At 45.5% G+C, this 24,615-nt stretch overlaps 1 protein-coding gene across 4 annotated transcripts in view; it reads right to left on the minus strand.

Annotated features, from left to right (window-relative positions):
- Positions 1 to 237: 237 nt before the first annotated feature.
- EPHB3 (EPH receptor B3) overlaps positions 238 to 24,615 on the minus strand; it is a 67,239-nt gene continuing 42,861 nt past the window's right edge. The window contains exons 4-16 of one of the 4 annotated variants that reach the window (XM_069213016.1): positions 19,247 to 19,402; positions 18,107 to 18,442; positions 14,233 to 14,357; positions 13,600 to 13,765; positions 13,162 to 13,270; positions 12,438 to 12,490; positions 11,289 to 11,411; positions 10,284 to 10,531; positions 9,121 to 9,336; positions 8,144 to 8,308; positions 7,836 to 8,029; positions 4,225 to 4,380; positions 238 to 2,592 (exon numbers count right to left, since the gene is read on the minus strand). In XM_069213016.1, the coding sequence (XP_069069117.1) occupies positions 2,484 to 2,592; positions 4,225 to 4,380; positions 7,836 to 8,029; positions 8,144 to 8,308; positions 9,121 to 9,336; positions 10,284 to 10,531; positions 11,289 to 11,411; positions 12,438 to 12,490; positions 13,162 to 13,270; positions 13,600 to 13,765; positions 14,233 to 14,357; positions 18,107 to 18,442; positions 19,247 to 19,402 (2,156 nt within the window). In that variant the 3' untranslated portion in view covers positions 238 to 2,483. The remainder of the gene's footprint in view (positions 2,593 to 4,224; positions 4,381 to 7,835; positions 8,030 to 8,143; positions 8,309 to 9,120; positions 9,337 to 10,283; positions 10,532 to 11,288; positions 11,412 to 12,437; positions 12,491 to 13,161; positions 13,271 to 13,599; positions 13,766 to 14,232; positions 14,358 to 18,106; positions 18,443 to 19,246; positions 19,403 to 24,615) is intronic. The other 3 variants (XM_069213017.1, XM_069213019.1, XM_069213018.1) reach the window with 3 other exon arrangements.

The raw sequence follows: 24,615 nt of genomic DNA on the forward strand, positions 1-24,615 counted from the left end.
CATTCTTCTCAAGGAGCATAAATGTAGCATTGCAGGAAATCATCATATTTACCAAAGTACTGAGATATTTGGTTAAATGCATCCTTTTGGTAAGGAAATATTTACTTAGAAATTTTACAGAACACTTTATGATGTCTTCCAATACTGTTCTACCAACATATGATATTGCTATTTTAATTAAGTGTTTGCTCATAGGTACTGGCCATGTAAAAGAAAACAACACAAGAAGGAGTTGGATAAATTTCTTAAATAATTTAATTGAAAAAGTATTTCTTTAAAAAATATTTCTACAAATGCACGATTGCATCATTTGTGTTCACCATTAAATACATCTCAATAGTTTAAAAAGGCTGCAAATCCGTTCCTGCATTCAGTAATGTTCAGTACTGAGGAGAAAAGGACTCACAAAACTGGAGTGAACATAGGCAACAGGCCCATAGCCAGAACTGTGGCCCTTGGCACGGATAGGGAGCATATCTAACTCCATGCACTGTACCAGCCAAGAGAAGACATGTCTGTGAGAGCACAAAGGACCCAGGGAGACCTCGTACCATGCATCTACTGTGCCCAAAGAGGTCTGGTACAGTATTAACAGGGGAACCAGTACCACAGATGCTGTGCCCAGAAAGGTGTGGTACATGGCGTCTGCTCTGCCCTAATGGGACCAATACAGAGTTTCTGTGGTGGCCAGAAATACCTAGTACCATGTTTCTGCTGCAACTACAGCGGCTCTGATCTTTTACGTGCCTTTAAAGGGCAGCACCTATGTTGTGTATAGAAGATATGGTTTAGGGTCTCAGCTTTGTCAACAGAGACCAAATACAGAATCTTTGTAATCATTTGAGAATCCTAGTACAGTTGCCTCAAAAGTAACAAAAGAAGCGTGGACCCGCCCCGTTAGAGCCTCCAAAGATGTCTGGTACTCTGGCCAGTAGTGTGCGCCTCTGGTCACCGTAGTAGCTTGTAACTGTACTCCTGGTCACCACAGAAGTCCAGTACTGTGACTCTGGATGCCAGAGAAGCCCGACACTGCCTGGAAGAGGACGGAACCCCCAAAACCTAAGAAAAGGTTATTGCCTTCAAAATGCAGATGCTCAACAGAACATGTTGCCCTCGGCGTGCACACCCAGCCATAAACACAGATTCACACCTGTACACAAAGGTTATATCTGTTCACGTCCGCAGTCACACTGAACATGTACACCACCATACAATGGTGCACATGCGCACACACACACACTTGCACTCTGTCTGGGGCCTGTTATTTAATATTAGAAGAATACATTGCTGTTCTCCTAGAAGGAAAGGATCATAAAGTTTTAAGTCGTTTGGCAGCTATCACAGCATTTTCAGCACTTGGAATCAAATGAGAATACCCAGCCCTCTGTGAGTCTGTCAAATCAACATCAACAGGGCAGGGTGGCACACATGAGGCGTGGCTTAGTTCAGTTTTCCAAGTCCTAGTCACCACCCCCAAATTTCTCTGCCTTTGACAAACTCCAGATGTCTCTGTGCAAACTTGCGCTGGTTATCAGACTCTACCTTTTGGCTCATCTCAAGGCAATTTTTTTTTTTTTAAAGATGTTTCCGTCCGACGGCACACAGAAATGATCACCACCTCCTTCCCATAACCCTACTTCTAGGCCAGGCTTTCCTAGCCGGCTGCATAGTGCATGTCCCTGGTTCTGATGTCTGGAAGAAAGTGAAGCAAGTCTCCAAGAGCAGAGGATCCGTATGGAAGCATGCAATTTGTTTTCAGACCACAATTTTCTGAGGTTCCCGGAAGACAGTCGAGGAGGTATGGGAGAAGATTATTCTGGTTTTCAGGCGGAGGAAGGGAAAGACCAATATTTTCAAAATCACTCCAGAGAGAAGCAGAAATTCACAGTCCAGGCTACACCACACATCTGAGGGTTGCATTATCCAGTACACCTCACTTGATGTTCCACAAACCAAGTTCAAACAATGTCTTGGATCGAGTCAGGGAGAGGGGGCCGAGTTAGATCAGTCTTCCATTGAGCCTATGGTGATATTCCATCTTTAAATCCACTAGAGGGTAAAACGGAGAAAAGCCTATTCGAATCAGCCTCCAGATGAGGATACAAGGGCTGAGATATAAAATTCTATCCATTACGACCCTCTTCAAGGCCAATACAAATCATGGTTGAAATGTCCCACATGTGTAAAGGAAGAGTCACTCATCGATACCCAAGAGTTTCCTAATCCGTCTTCAATATGAAGCGTTATACCAGCTTACTGGGCCCTTCCGGCATCTCATGTATCCCCCATTATGCAGACAAACACGGCCCGAGAAAGAAAATCCTACTGACGACTCCTTGCTCTGCCCTTCACTTCTGACAATCCAAGCGTTGGAAGCCACAGGAGCTCCATGTGCAGGGGAGGCTGAGCACCGCAGCTGGGATACTAATGGAATATTCCACGAGTCTGTCAATTTTCCATGAATGTCCCATAGATCCGTGCAGTCAGACCTGGATAGGGAGTGTCTGGTTCATTTGAAGCCTCATGTCCTGAATGCTGCTCAAGATCTTCTTCTGGTGCCCAGCTAGTGTTACGCCTATCCTGAGCAGATCCCTGGGAAAAAGACAGCGGTGGGACATTATTAATATACAAAACGAAAAAACACACATAAAAAATAAATAAAAAACAAAAAAACAAAAACAAAACAAAACATAAAAAAAAAACACAAGACAAATCCCTTCACCTCACACAACCATTCCACGTCTACGCAGAACAAGTCATGAAAATGGGAAAAACACAAATCAGTTGGGATTGACAGACTCCACAAGAAATGAGACAAAGTGCATACCACTGAATACATCAGTCAAAGAAATGTTAACTAGAGAATGCCCAAAAAGCAGGATCAACAGGAGAATATAACATAACATTTTGAAGTAAAAGAAGTACCCATTCACTTGAAGGTACCCCAAGTTCACGCAGTCTGAGGCAAGCCATAACACTTAATTAGGATATATCCCCAAGAACAAAGACAGGCAAGGTTCAAAAGGATATAAAAGCACAAAAACATAGCCAACCTCACCAAAACACAACCCTTTGTATAACCCAAAATAACGACCAACAGACGCCAAACATTCACAAGAAAGAAAACATAGGCATACAAGAGGTAAGGCTATGGACAATAAGAACACAACCTCATGGCTGCAGGTCAGAAGCAGTCAATCACAACCTTAAGACCCAAAGTGTAGCCATATTCAATCAAGTACACCAGACAATCCAAGGTGCAACAAGAGAAGTAGGCTCAAAAAACATATCTCATATCACTGTGACATTACAGTGCTTCAATGCTCAAAAAATGAAATCAGAACAACCATCACAACCTTAGGGGAAATGCATAATTTACCAGCAAATGTCCTGAAGGGCAGATATGCAGAAGATTGTAAGAGTTTTAAACTACTCAGTCCTCCAACCTCACCAGAGCAAAGACACGACTAGCAGAAGCAAGGTAAGGACCATCACATAAGTCCACAAGTGAGAAAACAAGCAACCGAGAACTGAAAACGTTTCCCTCTACAAGAGATTCAATGATACCTAGTAAGCAATAAGGATGAGGCCAAGATGTCATTTTTACGAGCAACACTAACAAATGAATGTCCCCCCAAAACAAACAATCCATTAAATTACAGGAGAAAACAATCTAACCATAACTTCAAAAGGTGCAGTATTCAGAAGGTGGTTCTACAAATAGGATCTAAGCTTATTTAAACACCCCACAATACTAATCCTCACAACAAAACAGGATGTTCACTCTGTGCTTGTTTGAAAGAGGAATCAATGGCGATGAGAACAGAACAGATAAAAAGGTAAACTTGCGATCTCCAACCATTAATCAACTGTACAAAGGTAAGACAGTGCAGCTAGTGGCTCTATGAGGAGGGACATATGAGAGAGGTGGGTAAAGGAAAGGAAAATGAAAGAAGGAAAACTCCTGAGTTAATCTAATAAATGGGAGACTCCAGGGCAAATTTATTATTTTTTTTGGGGGGGGGGGGGGGAATGCTGGAGGAGAGCAGCGTACTACAGTGGGAGTTGGTGGCTTGTCAATAGGAGATGTACAGGGAAAGGAGAGTCCACAGTATTTCTTATTTTTTTTTAAAGAATTGTGAGTAGGCCCCTGATAGGAGAAGAGCTCATTCCTAAGTCCCCTGACAAAACTAACTCCACTCCTCACCCTTCCATTATACTCACTCTGATGTCATCTGTGCAACCAAATCGAAGGAGGCAAACCCGGCGTTGATAAAGTTCTCTTTGTACCGTCCCATTTTGATAGCATCGAGCCAGTCTCCCACGGTGGTGAAGGTTGTATAATCAGGCACCGTCCGGTCAAGCAGAGGCTGGGAGATACTGTGTGCAAGGAGTGGAAAGGATTAGCATGGAGAGCGTGAGGCGGGTGGAGTGGTGCAAGGGCGATGCATGCTGGGGAAGTGAAGGCATGGAGGTGGATGAATGTGAGGGACTGCAGCGCTAGCAGGAAGGTGAGCAGTAGGCTTACTGGAGAGAGATCATAGATGGCAAGTGGTGTATAGAGGAAAGGGCAGGAGAGTGGTGCTAGTGGAGTACAATACTAGGTGCTGCCCAGAATTTCTACGACAAGCAGCAGAGGTGCATGGTTGGAGAGAGAGTGGAGGTGAGAAGGAGGTAGGACAGAAATTGAGACGAATGGATTATGAAGAAGGTGACAGGAATATTGAGTGCTCCCACGGGGAGGAGGGAGTAAGTGGCTGGGTCCTGAAGGAAAGGAAGGGGACAGTTATAACAAGGTCTGAAAGGAGCAGAGGTCCAGAATTGGTGCATTAAGTGGCTTAGGAGTCCACGTTGGTGGGTCGCACACTCTGAGTAGAGTCTATCATTGGCAACAGAATGGATGAAGTGCTACACCGAAGAAGATGGAGATGGACCTGTTTGTGGAGATGACTGTGGAATACAGGGGTGCACTCACCCATACTGGACCTTGAGATGACCTTGGTGCAGGAGATCAGTGGTGGAGTCTGAGGGAGCTCTCACCAAGACTGGGCCTCGTAGATGTCCCTAGTAAAGGTAGTGAGGGTGAGGTATGAGGAGGATAAAAAAATCCTTAAGTGTAGACCATGGAGATGATGCAACTGAGATGAAGAATGAGTCGCACTTTCCCAGACAGAGTCCTCTGGATGATGCTCAAGGAATGTGTGGGGTGAATCACAACAGTCACTCACCAGGCGAGAGAGGGTGCAGATGCTGACACGAGCTGAAGAATGAGCAGCACTCAGACTGGGACTCGGGGAAGTTGATATGAGATGGGAGTGATGAAGAAGATCCCAGACAGGTACTTCAAAAGTGTGTGTATAGGGGTTTCAGATGTGTGGGTTGGTGCCTGAAGACACAGTGATGGCTCAGGAACTCTAATCTCAAGGGGCGAATATCAACCGAGTCTCGGAGTGGGATGGAGTACAGATAGGTGTGTTAAAAAAAAAAATGTATGCATCCTTATATTGATCCTTCGAGTTGTGATGTGCATTTCAGAGGGAGCCATATAAGAGTGTGGGTCTTTGACGTTAACATGGCAGGTGGTGGCTTTAATGTTAGCACAGTCATAATTTCGTACTGCCAGGGTCAACATGCAGTTAGAGAAGCCCATGACACTAGCTACTTAAAAGTAACATGCAAGGATGAGGAGCTTCAGAAAGCTACAATTATAACAGACACAGGTGTCACATGCACACTCCCAGAATCAAAAACCAAAGACCAGACAGAAATGAGAATGCTTTTTCTCGATTAAGACACAGGGCCTGATTACGACCTTGGCAGATGGGATACTCCGTAACTCTGTCCTTTATATCCTATGGAACTTGTAAAACGGCGGGCGGGATATCCGTCACATTTGTGACGGAGTATCCCATCCGCCAAGGTCGTATTCAGGCCCATAGTGTAGACTTCTGTTTCTATGGAGCACAAGGAACATGGCTAAGAAGCAACATACAAAATTCAGTCTTCTGAGTACAAATTAGTTTTCTCTGCCAAACTGGTTAAATATTCAGTGATCACTTTCTATAGTAATTTCCTAGTCAGTCAAGGCTAGTGGAAGAAAACGAGATTTGATGAGGGCTACTTTCCACCCTGCTCAATTGCAAGATTGTCATCAATTGGGAGCAGAAATCTGTTGCACATCTATTTACAGGAAGCCCTTGAGATGATAGCACCCCAGTCAGAAATGAGTGCAATGGTTGCTGGTATAGACCCAGATTATATTCAAACTCTTCAGTATAATTTTTTTTATTATCCAGTCGGTTGACTTGACAAAAAAAATACATCTATTTTCCGCTGAGTCAGATATCAACCCCTTATATGGGACGGATGAGTTCCTGGTTGTTCAAGAAAATTGTCAAGGGTAAATTGAGACATCAGCCCTCTCCAACCAATGAATTGCCACTCAAATTGGATACAGAGTCTGTCCTGAACCCCTAGAACATACTTTAAAAAACTTTAGTGGTGACTCTAAAACTGATATGCAGCAAAAAGCAGTTCTTTACCTAGATTATAACAAATTTGTTTTTTTGGAATTGTATCTACAAATGATGCATGGAGTTCTGTTGACCATTTGGGTGTGGCTAGAGGAAATAACTTCTGCGAACGAGTATTTTTCTATGGAAAGTGCAGTTATCAAGCAGGCCTTTGGAGTTTCCTGCAGATGACTGCTTGCCATACAGAAAGGATCCTACTCACAAGGATGGGCCTGGATTAATTGGGTCTGTTAAAGGCTGCTTCAATGAAGATAAGGATACATAGTACTTCAGTAAAATAATCCTGCAAAAGGAGATATGAGGTGGATGGCATTCTTGCTGAAGAATGTACAGGTTCCTGATTTTGAGCGGCCACCAAGGGCCGTGGATGAGACTAAGTGACCCAAACTCTAGTTCAGAGTATCTGGCCAGGGGGAAGAATGGCACGAGGTTGGATAATTGAAAGGATAAACCGATATGTTTTCACAACATGCTCTTTTAATTAGAGAAGTCTGGGCACTAGAGTGGCTACTCCAAGCAGTACACGAGTCTGGGCATTTGAAGGTGATGCATCCATCTGGTAACTGGATTGGTTGAGAGGTACTGAAACTGAGGGGCACCTGAACAATGGGGAAGTCCAGTCCCTTCCATGGAAAAATTCAGATTCTTCTGTGGGAGAGAAGAGGAGTTGGGCTAAAGAGAGGTCTGACGGAAAGTGAAAAAGAATTTGGGACAATGGAGGGGAAGTGGTCCATGAGGTGCAGAAGGAAGCTGGACAATGCAGTGACAACGCTATAGGGGGATGTGACATAAAGCCTTGCTGAGGGAGTAAGGTTTGAACTATTTACAATGTTGAACACGACCTAGTGCAGGACAGGGGTGCAGACATTGGTAAGGGGCAATCCCCAGCAGATACAGGAAATTGACATTGATCCTACTGGATAACTGGAGAAAGTTTAAGAGAAACCTCAAAGGCAAGCATCCTTTGCAAGGGGAGGGGTTCATTCTACTGTAGGACATAGGATCATGAATGTTTAAGTGGACACTGCTTTGGAGGATCAGGGCTGTGTAACACTGGCCGACCCAGGAGAAGAGTACCGAGATAGAGGAGGAGAAATGTAGCATTGAAAAAGAGTCCTCTTGGACCAGGAAAGATCATGAATTTAAAGAGGACCATAGTTGTTTGGATACAGAAGAGTGCCATGCATGAGGAGCAGAATGGAATGATGTACACATTGAGAGGGAGCCCTAAGGTGGTACGGGAAACGGACATTTGAAGAAGACACTGAGGTGAAGATTGGGGGTGCTTAAGAGTGTGCTTACCCAGACTGGACGTTGGAGACAATCTTCAGGCTGGCTGCATTCCGAATGAGCTTGTCCAACGTGTTCACAATCTGAGCAAACTTGGGTCGCAAATTTCGATCTCGCACCCAACAGTCCAACATGAGCTGGTGCAGTGAGCTGGGACAGTCCATAGGTGGGGGAAGGCGGTAGTCTTGCTCGACTGCATTGATCACCTACCGCAGAAAAAGGAACAAAAGAAATTCATGATTGTAAGTACAAAATACATAAATAGAAACACCAACCCACCTTCTCTTCCCAGAGGAAGCAAGAAAATTGTTCAGACTCACATCCTGGTTGGACATGTCCCAGTATGGTCGCTCTCCGTAGGACATGACCTCCCACATGACGATGCCATAGCTCCAGACGTCACTGGCCGATGTGAATTTCCGATATGCAATAGCTTCTGGCGCAGTCCACCGGATCGGGATTTTTCCACCCTGTGTGAAGCAGCACTTTGGGAGTTTATCGATCAGATCAGAGGCAGCAAATTAATCTACTGCCCACCACCACATCTGATGATTGACAACATAGCTAGAAAACTAATATCAAGCCAACCACACCCACGAATATGGAAAGTGAAATGTGTAAACCTTTAACAGATATAGACTATAGTGACCCCTCAAGGTATTCTGAACAGTAAAACCTCAGAAATTAGCCAGTGAGCTCTACCCTGTCTTTCAGGATTCGAAAACAAATACTCAAGACGTTTATGGTGAGAAAGGACCTGTTGACTAGAATACAAGCAGAACATGATCACTTCTTACCTAATAGCATCCCCTACACAAGGGAGATACCCAAGCACAATACAGGTAAGTACATCAATCATGATGGGTAGGTACTAGGAAGGTCAACAATAGGTTTGTGTTCTCTGCAATACTGGAGGCCCCACCACCAAAATTTACATCATTCAGCAGTTCCTAATCTTACTGGCTGCAACTCCAGGAATTATCTTGGCTCAACCCACATTATGACACAGTTAATTCTAGCCAATGGCCTTTGTAACACATAATGTAGAAACCCCGAGGCACAGTGCACAGTTAATATATTTAGTCTTGTGGCTTCATTACGCAGTCGGTATACCCAAATTGAGGGTATTATTTACCATCGTAGCCCATAATGAGAAACTATAAACAGTACAAATCTCAAAGACATGTTGGCTGTTCCCCAACACTCTTATCCTGCCTTCAGTTCATACAATGCAGCATGGTGTTGGTAATGAAATGAGCATGAGTTGGAGGGGTGATCATTATGCATTGATGCTTACCAGCGAGCTTGTATAGGTAGGGTCGACTGGATCATCTTCCAGGAAGCGAGAGAGGCCAAAGTCGGAGACTTTGCACACAAGGTTACTGTTAACCAAGATGTTACGCGCTGCCAGGTCTCGGTGGACGTAGTTCATTTCCGCTAGGTACTTCATCCCGGCTGCAATTCCACGCAGCATCCCAACCAGCTGGATGACTGTAAACTGGCCATCATTCAACTATAAAGGGAAGAGGAGAAGTGAGCTTTGAGAGACAATAATAGTGGGCAGAAAAAAGGATCAGGGAGGTCCAGTGGGCACAGGAGAGAGAAAGAGGTATGTGTCAGTGGAATTAAGATGGTCATAGGAAGAAGGAAAGAGGCTCAAGTCAATGGAGTTGAAATCGCCATGGGGAATAAAGCACAAATCAATGAAGTAGAGATGTTCGTAGGGAGAGGGAAAGCGGGACAAGTCAACTCTGAGTGGTAAGGATGCATGAAGGAGAAAATGTACAGTGAAACAGGAAAGGAGGGGCGTGGAACACATGGGGCGATTAAAAGGGATGGGACAAGCTAGAGCAGCATGAAGCAATGAAGGAGAACTGGGACCTCCATCTGGAAGTCAGCGGGGTGGATGGCAACCTTTGTGGGGTGAGTATTGAACAGATGATCTCTTCTATTAGATGTGTTCAGTATGAACTTTACTTTGGAAACAATGTCATGGGGACCCCGTCACCTACATAAAAGTAATGTCGATAAATTATACTAATAGTCAGTAGTTACCAACTTCCTCCTTAAACCCACTTAAGTGGAGCTGGAACAAACCTGCCCTTCATATATTTTTTGCTGTCTCAAGCACTAAGCCTTTCTGTTAGGGAAGCGCCCAGCAAATGTTTATATATCATAGGATTTAGCTTGCCTGGTTCTCACCACTCTTGCGATCTTACTTCCCTTTCCTCCATCACTGCAGCTCATGCTACAAGAGCCATCATGCACAATTTCTGCAACTGGTGTTGCAGCATAATCTCTATTGATATCCAATAAGTGTTCAGGCCTTGTACATGAAGGTTATGCATTGACATAAATATTGCTTACATTCCTGTAAGTCCACCAGAGTTGGTCTTGTCATGATACACCGTTCCACATCCCTACAACCCATGTATCCACAACTGGTGCTTTGGCACTCACCCGCAGGAAGGAGTCCAGGGCTCCGTTCTCCATGAACTCCGTGACTATCATCACCGGCCGGCTTTTGGTCACCACGCCTTCAAGGTGGATGATGTTGGGGTGGTCAAACTGACCCATGATGCTCGCTTCACTAAGGAAGTCTCGGCGCTGCCGTTCCGTGTAACCTGCTTTCAGGGTCTTTATGGCCACAAACATCTCTCTGCGCCCCGGCACCTTCAGTCGTCCACGACAAACCTCTCCAAATTCACCTGTTAAGAAGGAAAGAGTTGAAAGGTTATGCACCAGTGCAGGGTGAGGACAGAAATTGAAGGGTAGGAAGGAGAATAGAAAAAAATGTGAGAAGGGAAAAGAAAAGCAGGCTTTGCCCAATATATGGCTACTGTAAAGTAACATGTATGCAGCACCTTGGTGAAGATCAAGCTAAAAGGATTTTGCTTGAATACGGGGCAGGACTCCTCCCCCTGCAGTGACCTCTAATAAAAGCTTCTTCTACTTCCTTACTTCAAGCAAAATAATTCTGTCTCGGTTTCCCAGGGAGTTTAGTACAAACCAGCTAAGATCCAAGAGAATTATTCCAAGCTGTTCCATATATTGTCATCAACCGTGAGAAATCATATTAGGAAGGCACACTCGTCTTTACTTAGGAGGCCTGAGTTCAGGTAGCAAAGTCCTTTAATTTACCAAGATGAAGACAGCAGACACACGTTTCCTGACTCGATGCTCAGTCCTTCTCTAGGGCTTCTCAGCTCGTATAGCTCGTTTACATTTAGGATTCACATGTCAGAGGCAGTGGAAGAAATGAAGAAAGTTGCAGGCAGACTGAAGATACAGAGGAGATGAGGGGAGGGGAAGAGACGTGAGGTGGTGCACTCATGGTGGGGATGGTGGGAGGAGGGAAGCAAGTAAAATAATGAGGGGGGAAGCAAAAGGGGGTGGAGGAATAAGTTTAAGGCAAGGGAAAAGAGTTTTAATTAGAAATCTTGTTTAAATGCCCGCAAAACTCACCTGCTCCAATCACCTCCTCTATCTTCACGTAGGAAATATCAATCTCTTTAGCAAATTCACGCACTGCTTCATTGGGATCCTCATAAGTGAAGGGATCGATGTAAACCTTCATTCCAGGAGGGACTAAAAAGAGAAAACGATAGAGTAAATTAGCATCTCTGTAAAAGAGAACCCTCATTTAGGATAAAGTACTAAGCAATTATACATTAAATCTCCATCAATGTCTATGACACACCACGGTCATTCACATCTCTGCATTTTTGAAGTTGCTATCGATTAGGGCCACTGGGCCCGTCATTGGCTGCCTGGGTTTTGGCTTTGTCAGTGCTTTTGTTAAGGTTTTTGAAAAACTTTAGTGTTGGGTAATCTGCTGCTCCCGATCAAAAAAATAAATGAATAATTGTTAAAAGCAAAAAAACGAAAAACAAAGTGGTCTAAAAAAAAAAAAAAAAAAAAAAAAAAAATAAAGTCACACATCACCTTACTAGTCTCGGACATCGAAGGGAACTAACGTATGTGATTGTGCTCCTCCTCTAAGGGCAGAATGATGTCACTCACATTGAAGTTAGCCAGTGGCTTAAGTGAGCTGACTTACTGCCCCGGGATGCATGGTGTGAATGTTAATGACCCAACAGACCGATGGATGAAGAGCAGTGCCTCGAAGCCTCTGTAAGTAACTATATTATACATGTAATTTTAATAATATCAAAATGTCTTGGTTAATGCCAGTCGTAACAAGGTGGCAATCTGAGTCCACAGCTCCTATGCAGGTCCTTTAAAGATATTACCCAAGATTTAGTCAACCCATGTCCAAAAAGTCCACCACAACACAGGATCAAGCTCTCAAGTTATTGGATGCTCGTTGCTTCTCTAGATAACAAATACCCCAATGAGCCTCAATTAGGGGGCTAGTAACCTAGTTGTTTGGTCTTAACCTCAAGCTTCTAAATTAAACTTTAGCCATGAATATCCGGTTTGGGAGCGACATATATGCAAGATCTTATGACTTTCAACCACTCCTACCAGACATGCTATAGATGAGGACATATATGGTAACCCACTCTTTCATTTAACAGTTTTCCAGTGATCATGTAAACTTGCAAACTGAGCCCCAAGATTCCTTCCCAATTCAAAGAATGTGTCACTCACTGTATTGTTGCAGTTTCTCTGTGTACTCCGACTCAGAGCCATTCCTCTGTTTTCTGCAAGAGACAAGATCAGTGATTAGATCCATGGACAATTATTACCAATAATACACCTCAATTTAAACCCACCCCCCATTGAAACACCAGAAGCCTCCCTTTTCCCTAGACCAGCCTCACGACCAGCAAGGTCCTTCTTAACAATCACCCACACTAGAAGAACTCCATGCCTTCATTGACTAACTAACTCCACCAAAACCAGCACTGATCCAGGTCATCTTCTCCAACTCCCGACTCGACCACTGCCCATCACTCGCAGAACCAAACTCTTAAACCGAGAGTGTGACACAACTTGTACAGCACATGCTGCTATGTGAGCAGTTGTGTAGCTTTGGCCGCTTCCCACTCCACTCGATACAAGATCAAGACCATCACTGCCTGAGCCCTTCCAGTCACTCAGCCCATCTGTAATATAACCTGTGCCTCTTCTGATGCTTAAACACTTTTAGCCTATTGCTCTACAAGTCACCACGAGATGTAGAATTCCTGTTCTGCAGCAGCTGAATACCCATCCCTCAGCACCAACTGCACTGGCCCATACTGCCCAGTTTCCCTTTCGGCATCCCTCAGCTCACCTGGGTTCCCCGCACTCCTCCCCATCTCCCTGCACTCCTCACCGTCTCTCCACACCTAGGTTTGCTTTTGACCCTTTCTAGCATTAGCCCACATACCTGAAGCATACAATGGTGATCACCACCACTACGATGACGAAGACAAGGCCAGCAGTGGCCGATCCCACCACCAGCGGCAGCTGCTCCTGCAGGCTACTCTTCTCACCTTCTGGATGGAAGAAAAAGAACAATGGTGAGGCATGCAATGGACCAATGGGTCATGTGGTGCAATAACAAGCATTAAGGTGGTGGTAAGCATGCTATGGAGCGGGATGTGAAGGACAAGAACAAGGGAAATATTGTTAGTGCATGAAATGCGAGTGCCACTGGAACAGCAGAGGAGGTGAAAAATCTAATATCTTAGCTGACATCTAAGAGGGGGATTGTCCGAACAGCGGGAAAAGAAAATCAGGACTGACCGCACATGGGAGCCAAGAGTGGACAATTGGTGCTTGATGCAGAAGACGTGACACTAGCAAAGTAACGAGTAATACATACCATCTTGTGAAGCCGTCTGGAACTCCATGGGGAGGCTGTAGGAGCCGTATCCCGCCACAGTCCGCGCACGCACCTGCACCATGTACACAGTCTCTGGCTTCAGGCCATCCAGGCGCACTCGATTATTCTGGCTCGTGACCGTGGCGACCACCTCACTTGGACCCTGCTTTACTCAGAGAGCGATAGAGATTGACGTAAGCACAAGAGTGTGATATGACACGTTTTCCCCAGACACTCTTTCAAACCCCACCTCATACAGGGCTCCATCGAAGAACAAGTCATACGCCATACCACACCGGGGGAATTGTTATCAGGGAGACATATTAAATACAGCAAAGACGATGAAGTTTTGGACTTCCTGGTTCACATTTTAAGAGTCTTATTGCTTTGTTTCAACATTCAAAAAGCCCCAAAACGGCGTAACTGATGGCCAAAGATAAGAACAGCTGGCAGCACGGGTCGCGAATAAGGTAGCCGACTGTGGGAATAGAGGAAAAAGAGGCAGTCGAAAAATAGGAGGTTACGAAAAGAAAGGCAATTCATGCTTTTGTCACCCCTACTGACTCACTCTTCATTCACTTCCAGACCATTTACTCGGTTCCCTCCTGCACACAATGCTCTGTTGGTTGATACCTTAGGGAAGTACTTGATCTCGTAGTCCAGGATGAAGCCATTGGTTTGGTCTGGTGGCGCCCACGACAACGTCATGCTGCTGGCTGTGCTACCATGCAGGTGCATTGTGGGAACTGCAGAAGGTGCTGAAATCAGACACAAAGATGCGTTTAGAACAAACCTTTGAAAGGCACATTAGAGGATAACGGAAAATGTATATGTGCACTGATGGATCACATTTGATTGAGAGGGAGGGCTGAAAACATGGGTGCTTGCAGGCAAGAGCATGTCAGACCACTGCTGTGTATGTTCCAGAAGGAGCAGGCTAGACAGTCGTAGGTGGGCGCAGGAGCCAACAGATGTGGAAGCAGGTTTGGCAAGGGCGCGTGGGAAGGAGGAAGAATCCCCTCAGTAGCATGGGAAGTAACAGGCGGGCAGGAACCCACACATAGGGGGGAGCAGGTTGGTCTTGTAGAGCCACACAGGTGAATGTAGGTGAGAGAACAGAGACCTTCAGTTGCATGCACACAGGTGGGTCTATAGACCTTTTGTAGCACATACAAGGGTTCGAGACCAGGCTAATCAGCTGTTTCTAGGCACAGGAGACCACTCATCAAAAGACAAGAGGGATGCAGAGGACTGAGCATCCCTGACTGGCAATGGAGGCCATAACGAGACAATTGAGGTGAAACCAAGAAAGCAACCCAGAAGGGCAATGTATAGTGGAAAGAAAGCAGTCCTGGCAGGAATACATGGTTAAAAGGTAGCACGCAAGAGTGAGCGAGTGGCAGAGCACACAGTGGGCATGCAAAGGGGAGCAACAGTAGGACCCACGCAATGCGTATAAATGCAGCAGTAGCAAGGACCAGAGGGCATACATGGAGCACATGAAGCAGGCAAGTGTGGCATTTGCAGGTCTCCCAGGGAGCATATAGGGGAACAGAAGAAAAAGAGCACACCATCCATGCAAGCAATAGGCGACAGGAGGCCATTCTGGAACCATGGAAGGGACACTGCCAGGGAAAACAGGGAGGATGCAGTAATAGACAATAACTGGGCATACAGGCAGCATGCAAAAGGTGGCCAAGAGTGGAGCACACAGTGAGCACGTAAGAAGGGACCACAGCATGACATCTTGGACACATGAGAGAGGCGTTCATGGAGGGGGTATCTCCAGCATGACAATCTGCACACATGCAAATGGGATATTAGTTGACCACACTGGGAGGATTCAAGGGAAGGACAACAGCAGTGCACACAGGTAGCATGCAAAGGATGCTCAAGCATGTCAATCAAAACATGCAAAGGGGATATTAACAGACCACACAGGGAGGATGCAACAACAGCAGTGCACACAGGTAGCATGCAAAGGATGCCCAAGCATGTCAATCCAAACATGCAAAGGGAATATTAACTGACCCCACAGGGAGGATGCAAGGGTGAAACTCCGAACATGCAAAGGGGATATTAACAGACCACACAGGGAGGGTGGGAGGGGCAAGAGAAGGGAAGACAGAGAGACCTCCTTTCTACCCTGCGCACAATGAGCTGTAATCTCTGCTCCATTAACCAGCCATCACAAGACCAATCACCCAGGCCAGCCTGCAGCTACAATTCCTCTCCTTGGATGAGGCAACCAGTAAGTCTTTTTAACTAGTTCCTGCTGCTGCACGAGAGAGAGAGAGATCATGGGAGGCAGGGTAAGATGGAGGGGAAGCAAGCAGCTGGGAGGAGAAGGCAACTCAAACAAACAGAGGGATGGGGAGGTTAATGAGGTGAGGAGTACAATGGCACTGACAGTTGTGGATAGGATCTTGAGGGGGTGGGGGGGGGGGGGGGAGGGGTGATGCATACGGGTAAGATGCCCTGGAGGGGAATTAGGGTGTAGAAGGAGTTCACAGGAATGTGAAGTAAGAACAAGATGGGGTGCAGGGTACGGTCACACAAGCACTGAGGGGTGACTGGATAGGTTAGTCATAGTCTGTAATAATACACACAAACGAGTACCCGGTAATGGCATGGTAGCACACACAGGAAAGGTTTGAGAACCACAGGCCCACAGAGGAAAGGTGTGAGAACCACAGGCCCACAGAGGAAAGGTGTGAGAACCACAGGCCCACAGAGGAAAGGTGTGAGAACCACAGGCCCACAGAGGAAAGGTGTGAGAACCACAGGCCCACAGAGGAAAGGTGTGAGAACCACAGGCCCACAGAGGAAAGGTGTGAGAACCACAGGCCCACAGAGGAAAGGTGTGAGAACCACAGGCCCACAGAGGAAAGGTTTGAGAACCACAGGCCCACAGAGGAAAGATTTGAGAACCACAGGCCCACAGAGGAAAGGTTTGAGAACCATAGGCCCACAGAGGAAAGGTTTGAGAACCACCGCTAACAGGGAATGTGTGAGAACCACAGCACACTGACGAAACGTCTGAAAACCACAGCAATGTTTTTAGGATTACTCAAAAAGGAAGTGACTAAGGAGGTTTGGAAACGGTGGATGCGGCAGGCACTTAGAATAAGACACACAAGCCAGAAGGGGCACAAGGAGACGGGTATTGTGTAAGACGGAAGTGTCCAGAGCAGGTCCAGGAGGGATCCACGACTTTCAGCATACCCCTATGCAATATTTACTAATATGCTAAATCGAAGTCATTTATGCAGTGACGATTTTGAAAATCTGCCAGCCTCAGGACCTAAGGTGGACACATCTGGTGCCTGAGGGTGCTCTTGGTACTCAAAAGCCAGAGTGTGAGGAGGAGTGGGGCAATACGAGAGCGCTGGACAGGGAGAGGCGTGGCAACAAGCATAAGACTGCCCACAGGAGGGGCTGAAGAGGGAATAGAGTAGGATCAGAGACTGAAGAGTTGCATAAAGTGGGGGGCAACTACATCACAGCGAGGCTGCAATAAAAGCATAGTGTCCCCAAAGGGAGCGACATATGGAGGAGAAAAGGTATCTGTACTGGTTACACGTCCAGAGAGATTAACAGCGTCTCTTGCCTCCGACACTCAGGTCAGTTCTTCTCAGGAAAGAGATGAGGGGGATTAAATACCAAATCCAGGGACAAAAGAGGCAGAAGGACTAAGAGATCTGACTGAGAGGGATCCCGAATGAAAACAACCAGTCACCCACCACTTACCCTTCTGCAGACAACAAGACACCAATCACACCACAAACTTCACTGAAAGTTAGGACGAATGTGGACCCAAGTGATGGTGCCACAAATGCCCCCACTGCCCATCATTCCACCATCGCCTTAAACCCAATCAGAGAAAATGAAGAAGCGCGGTCCCCCAACAGGGCTGCCACCACCAACTGGGATGACTTTCCTGGCTCCCAGGGAGCAACGCTGACCAACCGCGGTGTCAATCCCAACTTCTCAGCAGTCCAGTACCCCAAGGCATGTAACAGAGTGGAGAAGGGGGGGGAACACAGCAGCCCTGCCTCACTTCTACCTGGCCCTTCATGGACGCCTTAATGTAACTCTAGGTTGAAACTATATATCCTAAACCCAATCACAAAGGCCACACTTGGCAATTCTCTGCAAAGGCTTACAGAGGAGATGGTAGCCAGGTGTCTGCAAATCCTGAGCAACAAGGGCACAGACTAGAAATTCATTATTTCTACTTCCTGTTCTCCTTGACTTGGCAAGGACTCAATAGATCACAACTCATGGTGTGAGGCTGATGAACCTACAGAACGAGTCCAGAAACGAGCGCCCATTTCCACTGTAAGGCTTAGCCTACCTGGCGCCGGAGTTTTGCATACAAGTAAATCCAGCACTGGTTCAGTGGACCGGAAGAAAGTTTACATACATTGCTATATGAATATGTTTATGAAAATTGTCCAAACACCTCTCTCAAAAGTCAACCCTTAGATATTCTCCTGATGCTTACCAGCCTGGTTGGTGGTGATATTGACTGAGGCAAACTGTGGTGAGTAAGGACTCTTGTTTGACACTCCGTTGACGGCTTGGATCTCGAAGGTATATTGTGTGTGAGCTAAGAGGTTGCTGATGTAGACGTGCTTTTCAGTCAGACCCAGCTGGCGGGGAACAAATTCCACGTTGTCGTCACAACGCGAGCAGGTGCGGCGCTCCAACCCACACTTTTTGCAAATGATGTTATATAGCAGGTCGTCTCGTCCACCGGAGTCCCTTGGTGGGCTCCACTCCAGAACCAGAGAGGTCTCATTGACGTTGGAAATGACATTCCTGGGTGCAGATGGGACGCCTGTATCGTGAGAGAGACAAAAGCTTTTGAGCACCACAAAAAGAGTGAGGGGAAAACAGCAAGTGATGCACCAAGAGACAGAGAAAAAATAAAACACAACCGAACACCACCCTAAGAAAAGACTAGTAAAGTTAAGAAGACAAGCATAAACTAGCTTCACTCACTGAATAGGTTAGAACACTAATACTGAACACATCCCAGGAACACCACCGATCACACAGACAACTGTAACATCAAAAGCTAGAACGGATCCAACACCGTCACAGTTCACCTAAAGAGTTCACCCAAACCCCACCTAAAAGCAAGCAAACTGAAGACACAGCCCTGCATGCAAATCCAGAAAAAATAAAAACATCAACAAGTCTACAAACACAGCAACTTACACTCCTTGATAGCAGGAAGGGGTTAGAGAACTCCACTTACAATTTAACAACAGAAGACAGAATAGGTGCAACCAATGTAAAAGCCAAAACTCGCCTGGTGACAGAAAGACAGGCAAAGCAGCCGTATACTACTTACCAGTCAAACAATAAAGTGCATACATAGCTGTACACACGCCATTAAAGCTCAATGAGAAAAGGAAAAAGCAATCGGACTTCCAGAAACCCAAAGATAGCGAGAACATACAGCGGGGAGCAAACTAGCACTGATCTTCAGACTTTGAACAGCCAAGAGCTAAACCACCCAAACCTACTGCACAAACACAGAGATTTAGAGCTGGAACATGAGCAATTCCAACAATCAACCTACCGCCTTGAACTGGAGACCAGAAAGAAGAGAGGAGCGCAGTGAACAGTCACTTACTGGTGCAGGCGCTGTCGGCGGAGTCCGTGTCGGCTCGAAAGTAGCCATTGCGACAGGTGCAGATGGCGGCAGCCCCTGAACTCGTCCTGCTGTTGGGTGGGCAAGGGGTGCACAGGCCTTCACCCTGCCTGGACTTGAAGTTCCCTGGACCACAGGCTGCAAGGGAAAGACAGATTGAAGGAAGGCCGAAGCACATAAGGGGTAAGAGAATGGATGGAAAAACAGGAACACACAGAATTAAACAAGACCGGAGAGAGGTAGAGAATGCATGTCAAAATACAGGAAGAGAAACAGAAGGGGATACATGAATTGTGCGAGTGAGAATAATTAGGGAGAAAAGGCAAATATTGCGGGGGTTGTTTAGGGTGTGTGAATAGAACGACAAATGGGGTGAGCCAGGGCGGAGCGATAAAAGATGCACAGGAAGGGGGGGTGGGGGCAGAGAACATGATCCACTGTTAGACCTCTCTGCCAGCCACAGCTTTTTTGCTACTTGCAGTGACCCCTTCTATGAAAGCAACAAGGAGAAAGAAAATCAGGCACCTGGAAAAGCCATCAGGCAAATGCGCTGTTTGTTGGCCCAGACATTCAGGCGGTCTGAGGCCACGGTGGAGGGTGGCGCCCTCCCCGCGTACCAGCCTCAGAAGCAATGGGGCTGATGACACAGCTAGGATCCTTTACAAAATTGACATTTCAGATTTAAAACAAACTTACTGCACTCATTAATGTGCTTCAATGCATAGTTCACCCCAAACTACACCTCAAAGTACAGCATAGCAAAAGCACCGAATATCCACCACCAACCACCCGAACTACTTCACAGTCAACCCTTAAAACACTACAAAGTGAACAAACCTTAAGTTCTGCGCAAGCATTACAGCAACGCGTACATCCGTTACGCTAGCCCCCAGATTTAAGCATTGGAACTGGTCCCGACCAATACTGTGCAAGCACCAGTCTAATGCGCAACAATCCCACCTATATCTCAGCACCACAAACCTCCAAGAACTACATAGCAAATATTCTTGGAACTGGAAATTGGCAGTTAATTTTAACTCAGAGGGTGGACATGAGGGTAACGCCAATTCTGAAGGCTACTTAGTGGATGGGATAGGAGAGGCCATTACGCACCCCATCCCCCAGGCACTCATCCATATTCAAGGCCACGACCTCTCTGGGAGGGCCGGGACCCACCCACATCATAATTAAGCATTTGTGTCACCCTAACATTTCCCAAGACTCACTGTGGTCCTTGAGAATATATTCCTGTAATTTCGTTACTGATCACACATCTGTACTGCCGATATCCATTCTAAACCTCACATCCTCTGTGTCACTGGTCTCTCCTAGCATTATGAAAGGACCGCTCCTGAGGGTGTTTGAGAGGGCTTCCACCATTTCACTCTTAGAAGCACCATAAAAATACCGCGTATTCAGTTTTTTTTTTTCTTAGGTGGTGGTGGTGGTCGTTACACCTTATAGGTGTTAAGCACTCCATCAATCACAATTTTGTCTTTTGACTTCAGGCACAAAATATGGAGATATTTGTATGGAAATAAGAATACAAAAAAAAAAAAAAAAAAAAAAAAAAACTTATCTGAAAAACGTGGATTTTGGAACTCAATCACATTTTTAGGTCGAGCGCAAGTGCTCTGGCCAGTAGTAATATATCTGTGGGCTTTTAACCATGCCTACCGCATGCCCATCACTATTATTCGTTCGTGGGCTTGCCTTCCAAAAATCTGTTATCATCGGTAAATGCTTTGCGTTTGTCCCTTCTTGGGGCAGTGTTGGTACAGTCGTGGCCATTGACCCGGTTACATGGATAATTGCATGTTTGCTGATACGTTTCACTGCGAGTGAACTTCTTTTTTCTTTTTGTGTCTCTCCTTCGCGCTCATGCTCATGGTGGCCATGGCGCTTTGAATTGGCTCGCTTATGTCAACTGTTTTGCTTTTCATTTTCAATTCATGTGGGAAGAAAAGTCCAATTAAGAATTTACTACGCTAAAAGCTCTAACTCGTTTGTTTTAAAGAATCGGATGCTGGCGACTAGTTCAACTAGATGTCATCAAAACACTTATGCGCACCAAAGGACACTTTGGAAATTGCACTTCAGGAGACATGCACCAACATACTAATGCACGGGCGAAAGCCAGGGTTAACCATGACCAGAGGAGGACAAGATCTTTCTTTTAATTTTTACATCATCAACGCCTCTTGGCAGACTGAACTGCCTAAGGAAAAGGAGTGAAACCTGCCCCCAAAATAGTCTCTTTAAAAATAGTACACATTTGTGTTACAAGATATTTATAATCCCACTGGAATGCTGAAAATCAGGCAGCGCACTGCGATTCCATCTCATGGTGACCACTAAAACTATTGCCACAAGACAGACCAGGATAGCAATGAACTGAATATTTTAATATTAAAAAACACACCCTGCTTGCACTTCTAGACTTTGCGATTTGAGGTACCTGACGTAATGTTTGAGACTATAACCATTCTTTTTACAGATTGGTGTTCTGCGATGTGTTACGGTTTTAGGAGACTCAAAAATTAATGATGAGAAATCCCTTTGCCCACCCTAAAAAATAGCAAAACCATGCCAGGATACTTCTGGTGGCAGGGAAGGGTAGTGTTGGATTTTTGGCAGGATTTTTTTTTGTGCAAACTTTCATTGACCGCCTTTTTATTTTTTTTTGCAGACCCGAGTATAAGTGCTTTTTCCTTTCGAGCAGGCTAGAATATTCAAACAGCAGTCGGTAGACATTTTTCACCAGGGCGATGTGGGACTATTTGTGTCACATCTTTGCTTTTACTCAAACATAGTCACCTCCTGACATTTGAACATTCCATACAGGGTAAATATGCCCCGGTGAAGCACACCAGCTGCTCTGTGCGACTTGTTAGTCACATAATTTTGTGATTAGCAAGACAGACTTGCTGACAGCTGTCTAAATCATGAGGAATGTAGGGCTTGGAATAGTACGGTATTGTGTGTATGAGGAATATCAAGGCTTCTTATCGGAGGCACAAGTCACACAGCTCTAGTTCGTCTTGTGAAAGTGACTGGAGGCCATTTTGTCTGTACCAAGATGGTCAACTGGACGCCATTTTGAATCAATCGACTCAGTGGGCAAGGTGATGTTTTCAAGCAGTCTCAGTATTGGAAATTTTACAGTAAAGCTGGATTTGGGAGACAAACCTTAACTGCCCCCCAGAGTTGCATAAAGTAGGCCAGTGAAATGAAAGAATTAGGGGAGGCAGTTGATGAATCCGAGCCCTTATAGCTTCCACACTGATCAGACACTGCCTTACTCACTCATGATTTCCAATCAAGGTTGGGAAGGGAGTGTGACTCAATAGCTGCACTGTTAATGCTGTCAAAGGCAACAGGAGCTAGGGAATGGTTATTGTTGCGCTTTGGGTGCATGTGGGCAGCCTGGCCTAAAAGATACTGGACCCGATTTGCTACCGCAGCCCAATGGGGCTCTAGACAGAAACTGGAAGAGGCATTTAGATGACTCTAGAAGACTGTAAAGTTGGGGTAGGTTGCCTACTCTGCAGGATCTTAGATAAGGGACTATGATTCCACGTACAGCTGCCATGCAGTCATATTTTTGAACTTGTGACCTTTTGTTCATCAAATGTGTTAGTTTTGGAAGAAAGTTTGATAGCCCATTAGCGAAAGGAGAGACAAAGCACAGTCAGTATTGTTGCTACTATAGAGTGGCCCTCTTGCTGTACTGCTGAATTTAATAAGATTCAGTACTATTGCCTCTGTGTTGAAACACTACAGTTAGCTGCAGGGCGACGCTTCTTCGCAATGGCGAACGAGCGTCGCCCCGCTAGCTCGAAGCCAGCAACTAAAAAATAAAACAATTTTTTTAAAATTTTCAACTGCTGACTGAGCCAGCATTTGCAGAGACGGGCGGAGCTGGGCCATGGGAGGGTGGAGGAGGAAGTGCGCATGTCTGTTTAACCTGCCGTTCTAGGCATGCGCACCTAGGTTTCTCCAACCCACCTGTATTTGACAGCCTGGTTGGAGAAACTGCACAAACTCCCTTCTGCCTGAGCAAGCAGTAAACCAGCCCGCTCAGGCTAATCCCTGCACTGCTCTCCTGCTTGGTAATAGCATGAAAGCAGCACGAGGATTGCACAGGGAGTTTCTGAAGCTGGTGGGACCAAGAAGGAGCGCGAGCCAGCTTGCAGCACTAGGTAAGTTTATTTATTTATTTTTTAAATGTTAAAACCCCCTCACGCCCTGCATGCCCCTTCTCCCCTGCACGCCCCCCTGCACTCCCTCATCACCACTTTTATGTGTTGGCTGCCCCCGTTTAGCTGCCATCGGGTTGTATTACTGTGCTATTAGCGGCAATGCCATTCTTTTGGCTCTGTGCAGCTGCCCATATTTTAGTTACCTTCTTACTATGCTCAGCGTTGCACTTCAGGCGTGTCAGAGGTTTTTGCTCGGCCCAGTTGAAAAAAATAAAAATAAATTACATGCGGGGTCCCAATTTTTATGGCAGAAGACAAGAACACCTAAATCAAAGTATATCTAAATGTTCCCCAGGGAAGAGAACAGATGTTCTATTTTTTTTTTTTTTTTTGTATGTGGCACTTTCTAGCTGCAGCTGTGTTAGCTCCCATATAATAATAAATGAAAAATGTTGGGCTTGCTTTATTAATCAGTAAGTACATTTTTAAGACGGTGCACGGATCCCCACAAAAGCACAGGCATGTTTTTGATGATGTATCTGGTCCAAAGGATGATAAACTAGATTAACCAAATTCACTAGTATTTCATGTATATTTTATTAAATATTTACGAGATTCTAAATATTGTGTTTGGAGCATAATTGGCTATTTTTTTTTTTAGATTGAAGTTTATATCTGTTGTTTTTGTGTTGATAATTAAGTACCCACATAGCGAAAGTTTGGGTTTTAACAATAAGTCCAAGGGAAAAACTTTTGTACTGGCTGTGGCATAATGCACTTTTATTCTCACTTTGGGACGGCCCACCTCCTCATCACTAGCTGTTGGCTGCTCACCGCTTTAAATTCCTTAATCTCTTTGCTACTGCACATTACTACCTGGCTGGGCTACCTGGCCAGGCAGGTGCGAGCATTTTGTGGCCTCCTGGCTCTTTACTGATGATCTGTGTCCAGCCAGTATCTGTCTTTCGCATGTGCCACAGCAAATAATTCATTTTTTAAACTCTGCATTTTCCTTGAAAGGATTTGGAAGGGATGGGAAGGGGCAACAGGAATTTAAAAAAAAAAACAAAAAAAAAAAAAAAAAAACACACCTCTACTCATCCACTTCCACCACTTGTGATATTAAAGGTGAAGAAGGATAGCTGGGGT

Source organism: Pleurodeles waltl, chromosome 11 (genome assembly GCF_031143425.1).
Source record: "Pleurodeles waltl isolate 20211129_DDA chromosome 11, aPleWal1.hap1.20221129, whole genome shotgun sequence".
Classification (NCBI taxonomy): Eukaryota; Metazoa; Chordata; class Amphibia; order Caudata; family Salamandridae; genus Pleurodeles; species Pleurodeles waltl.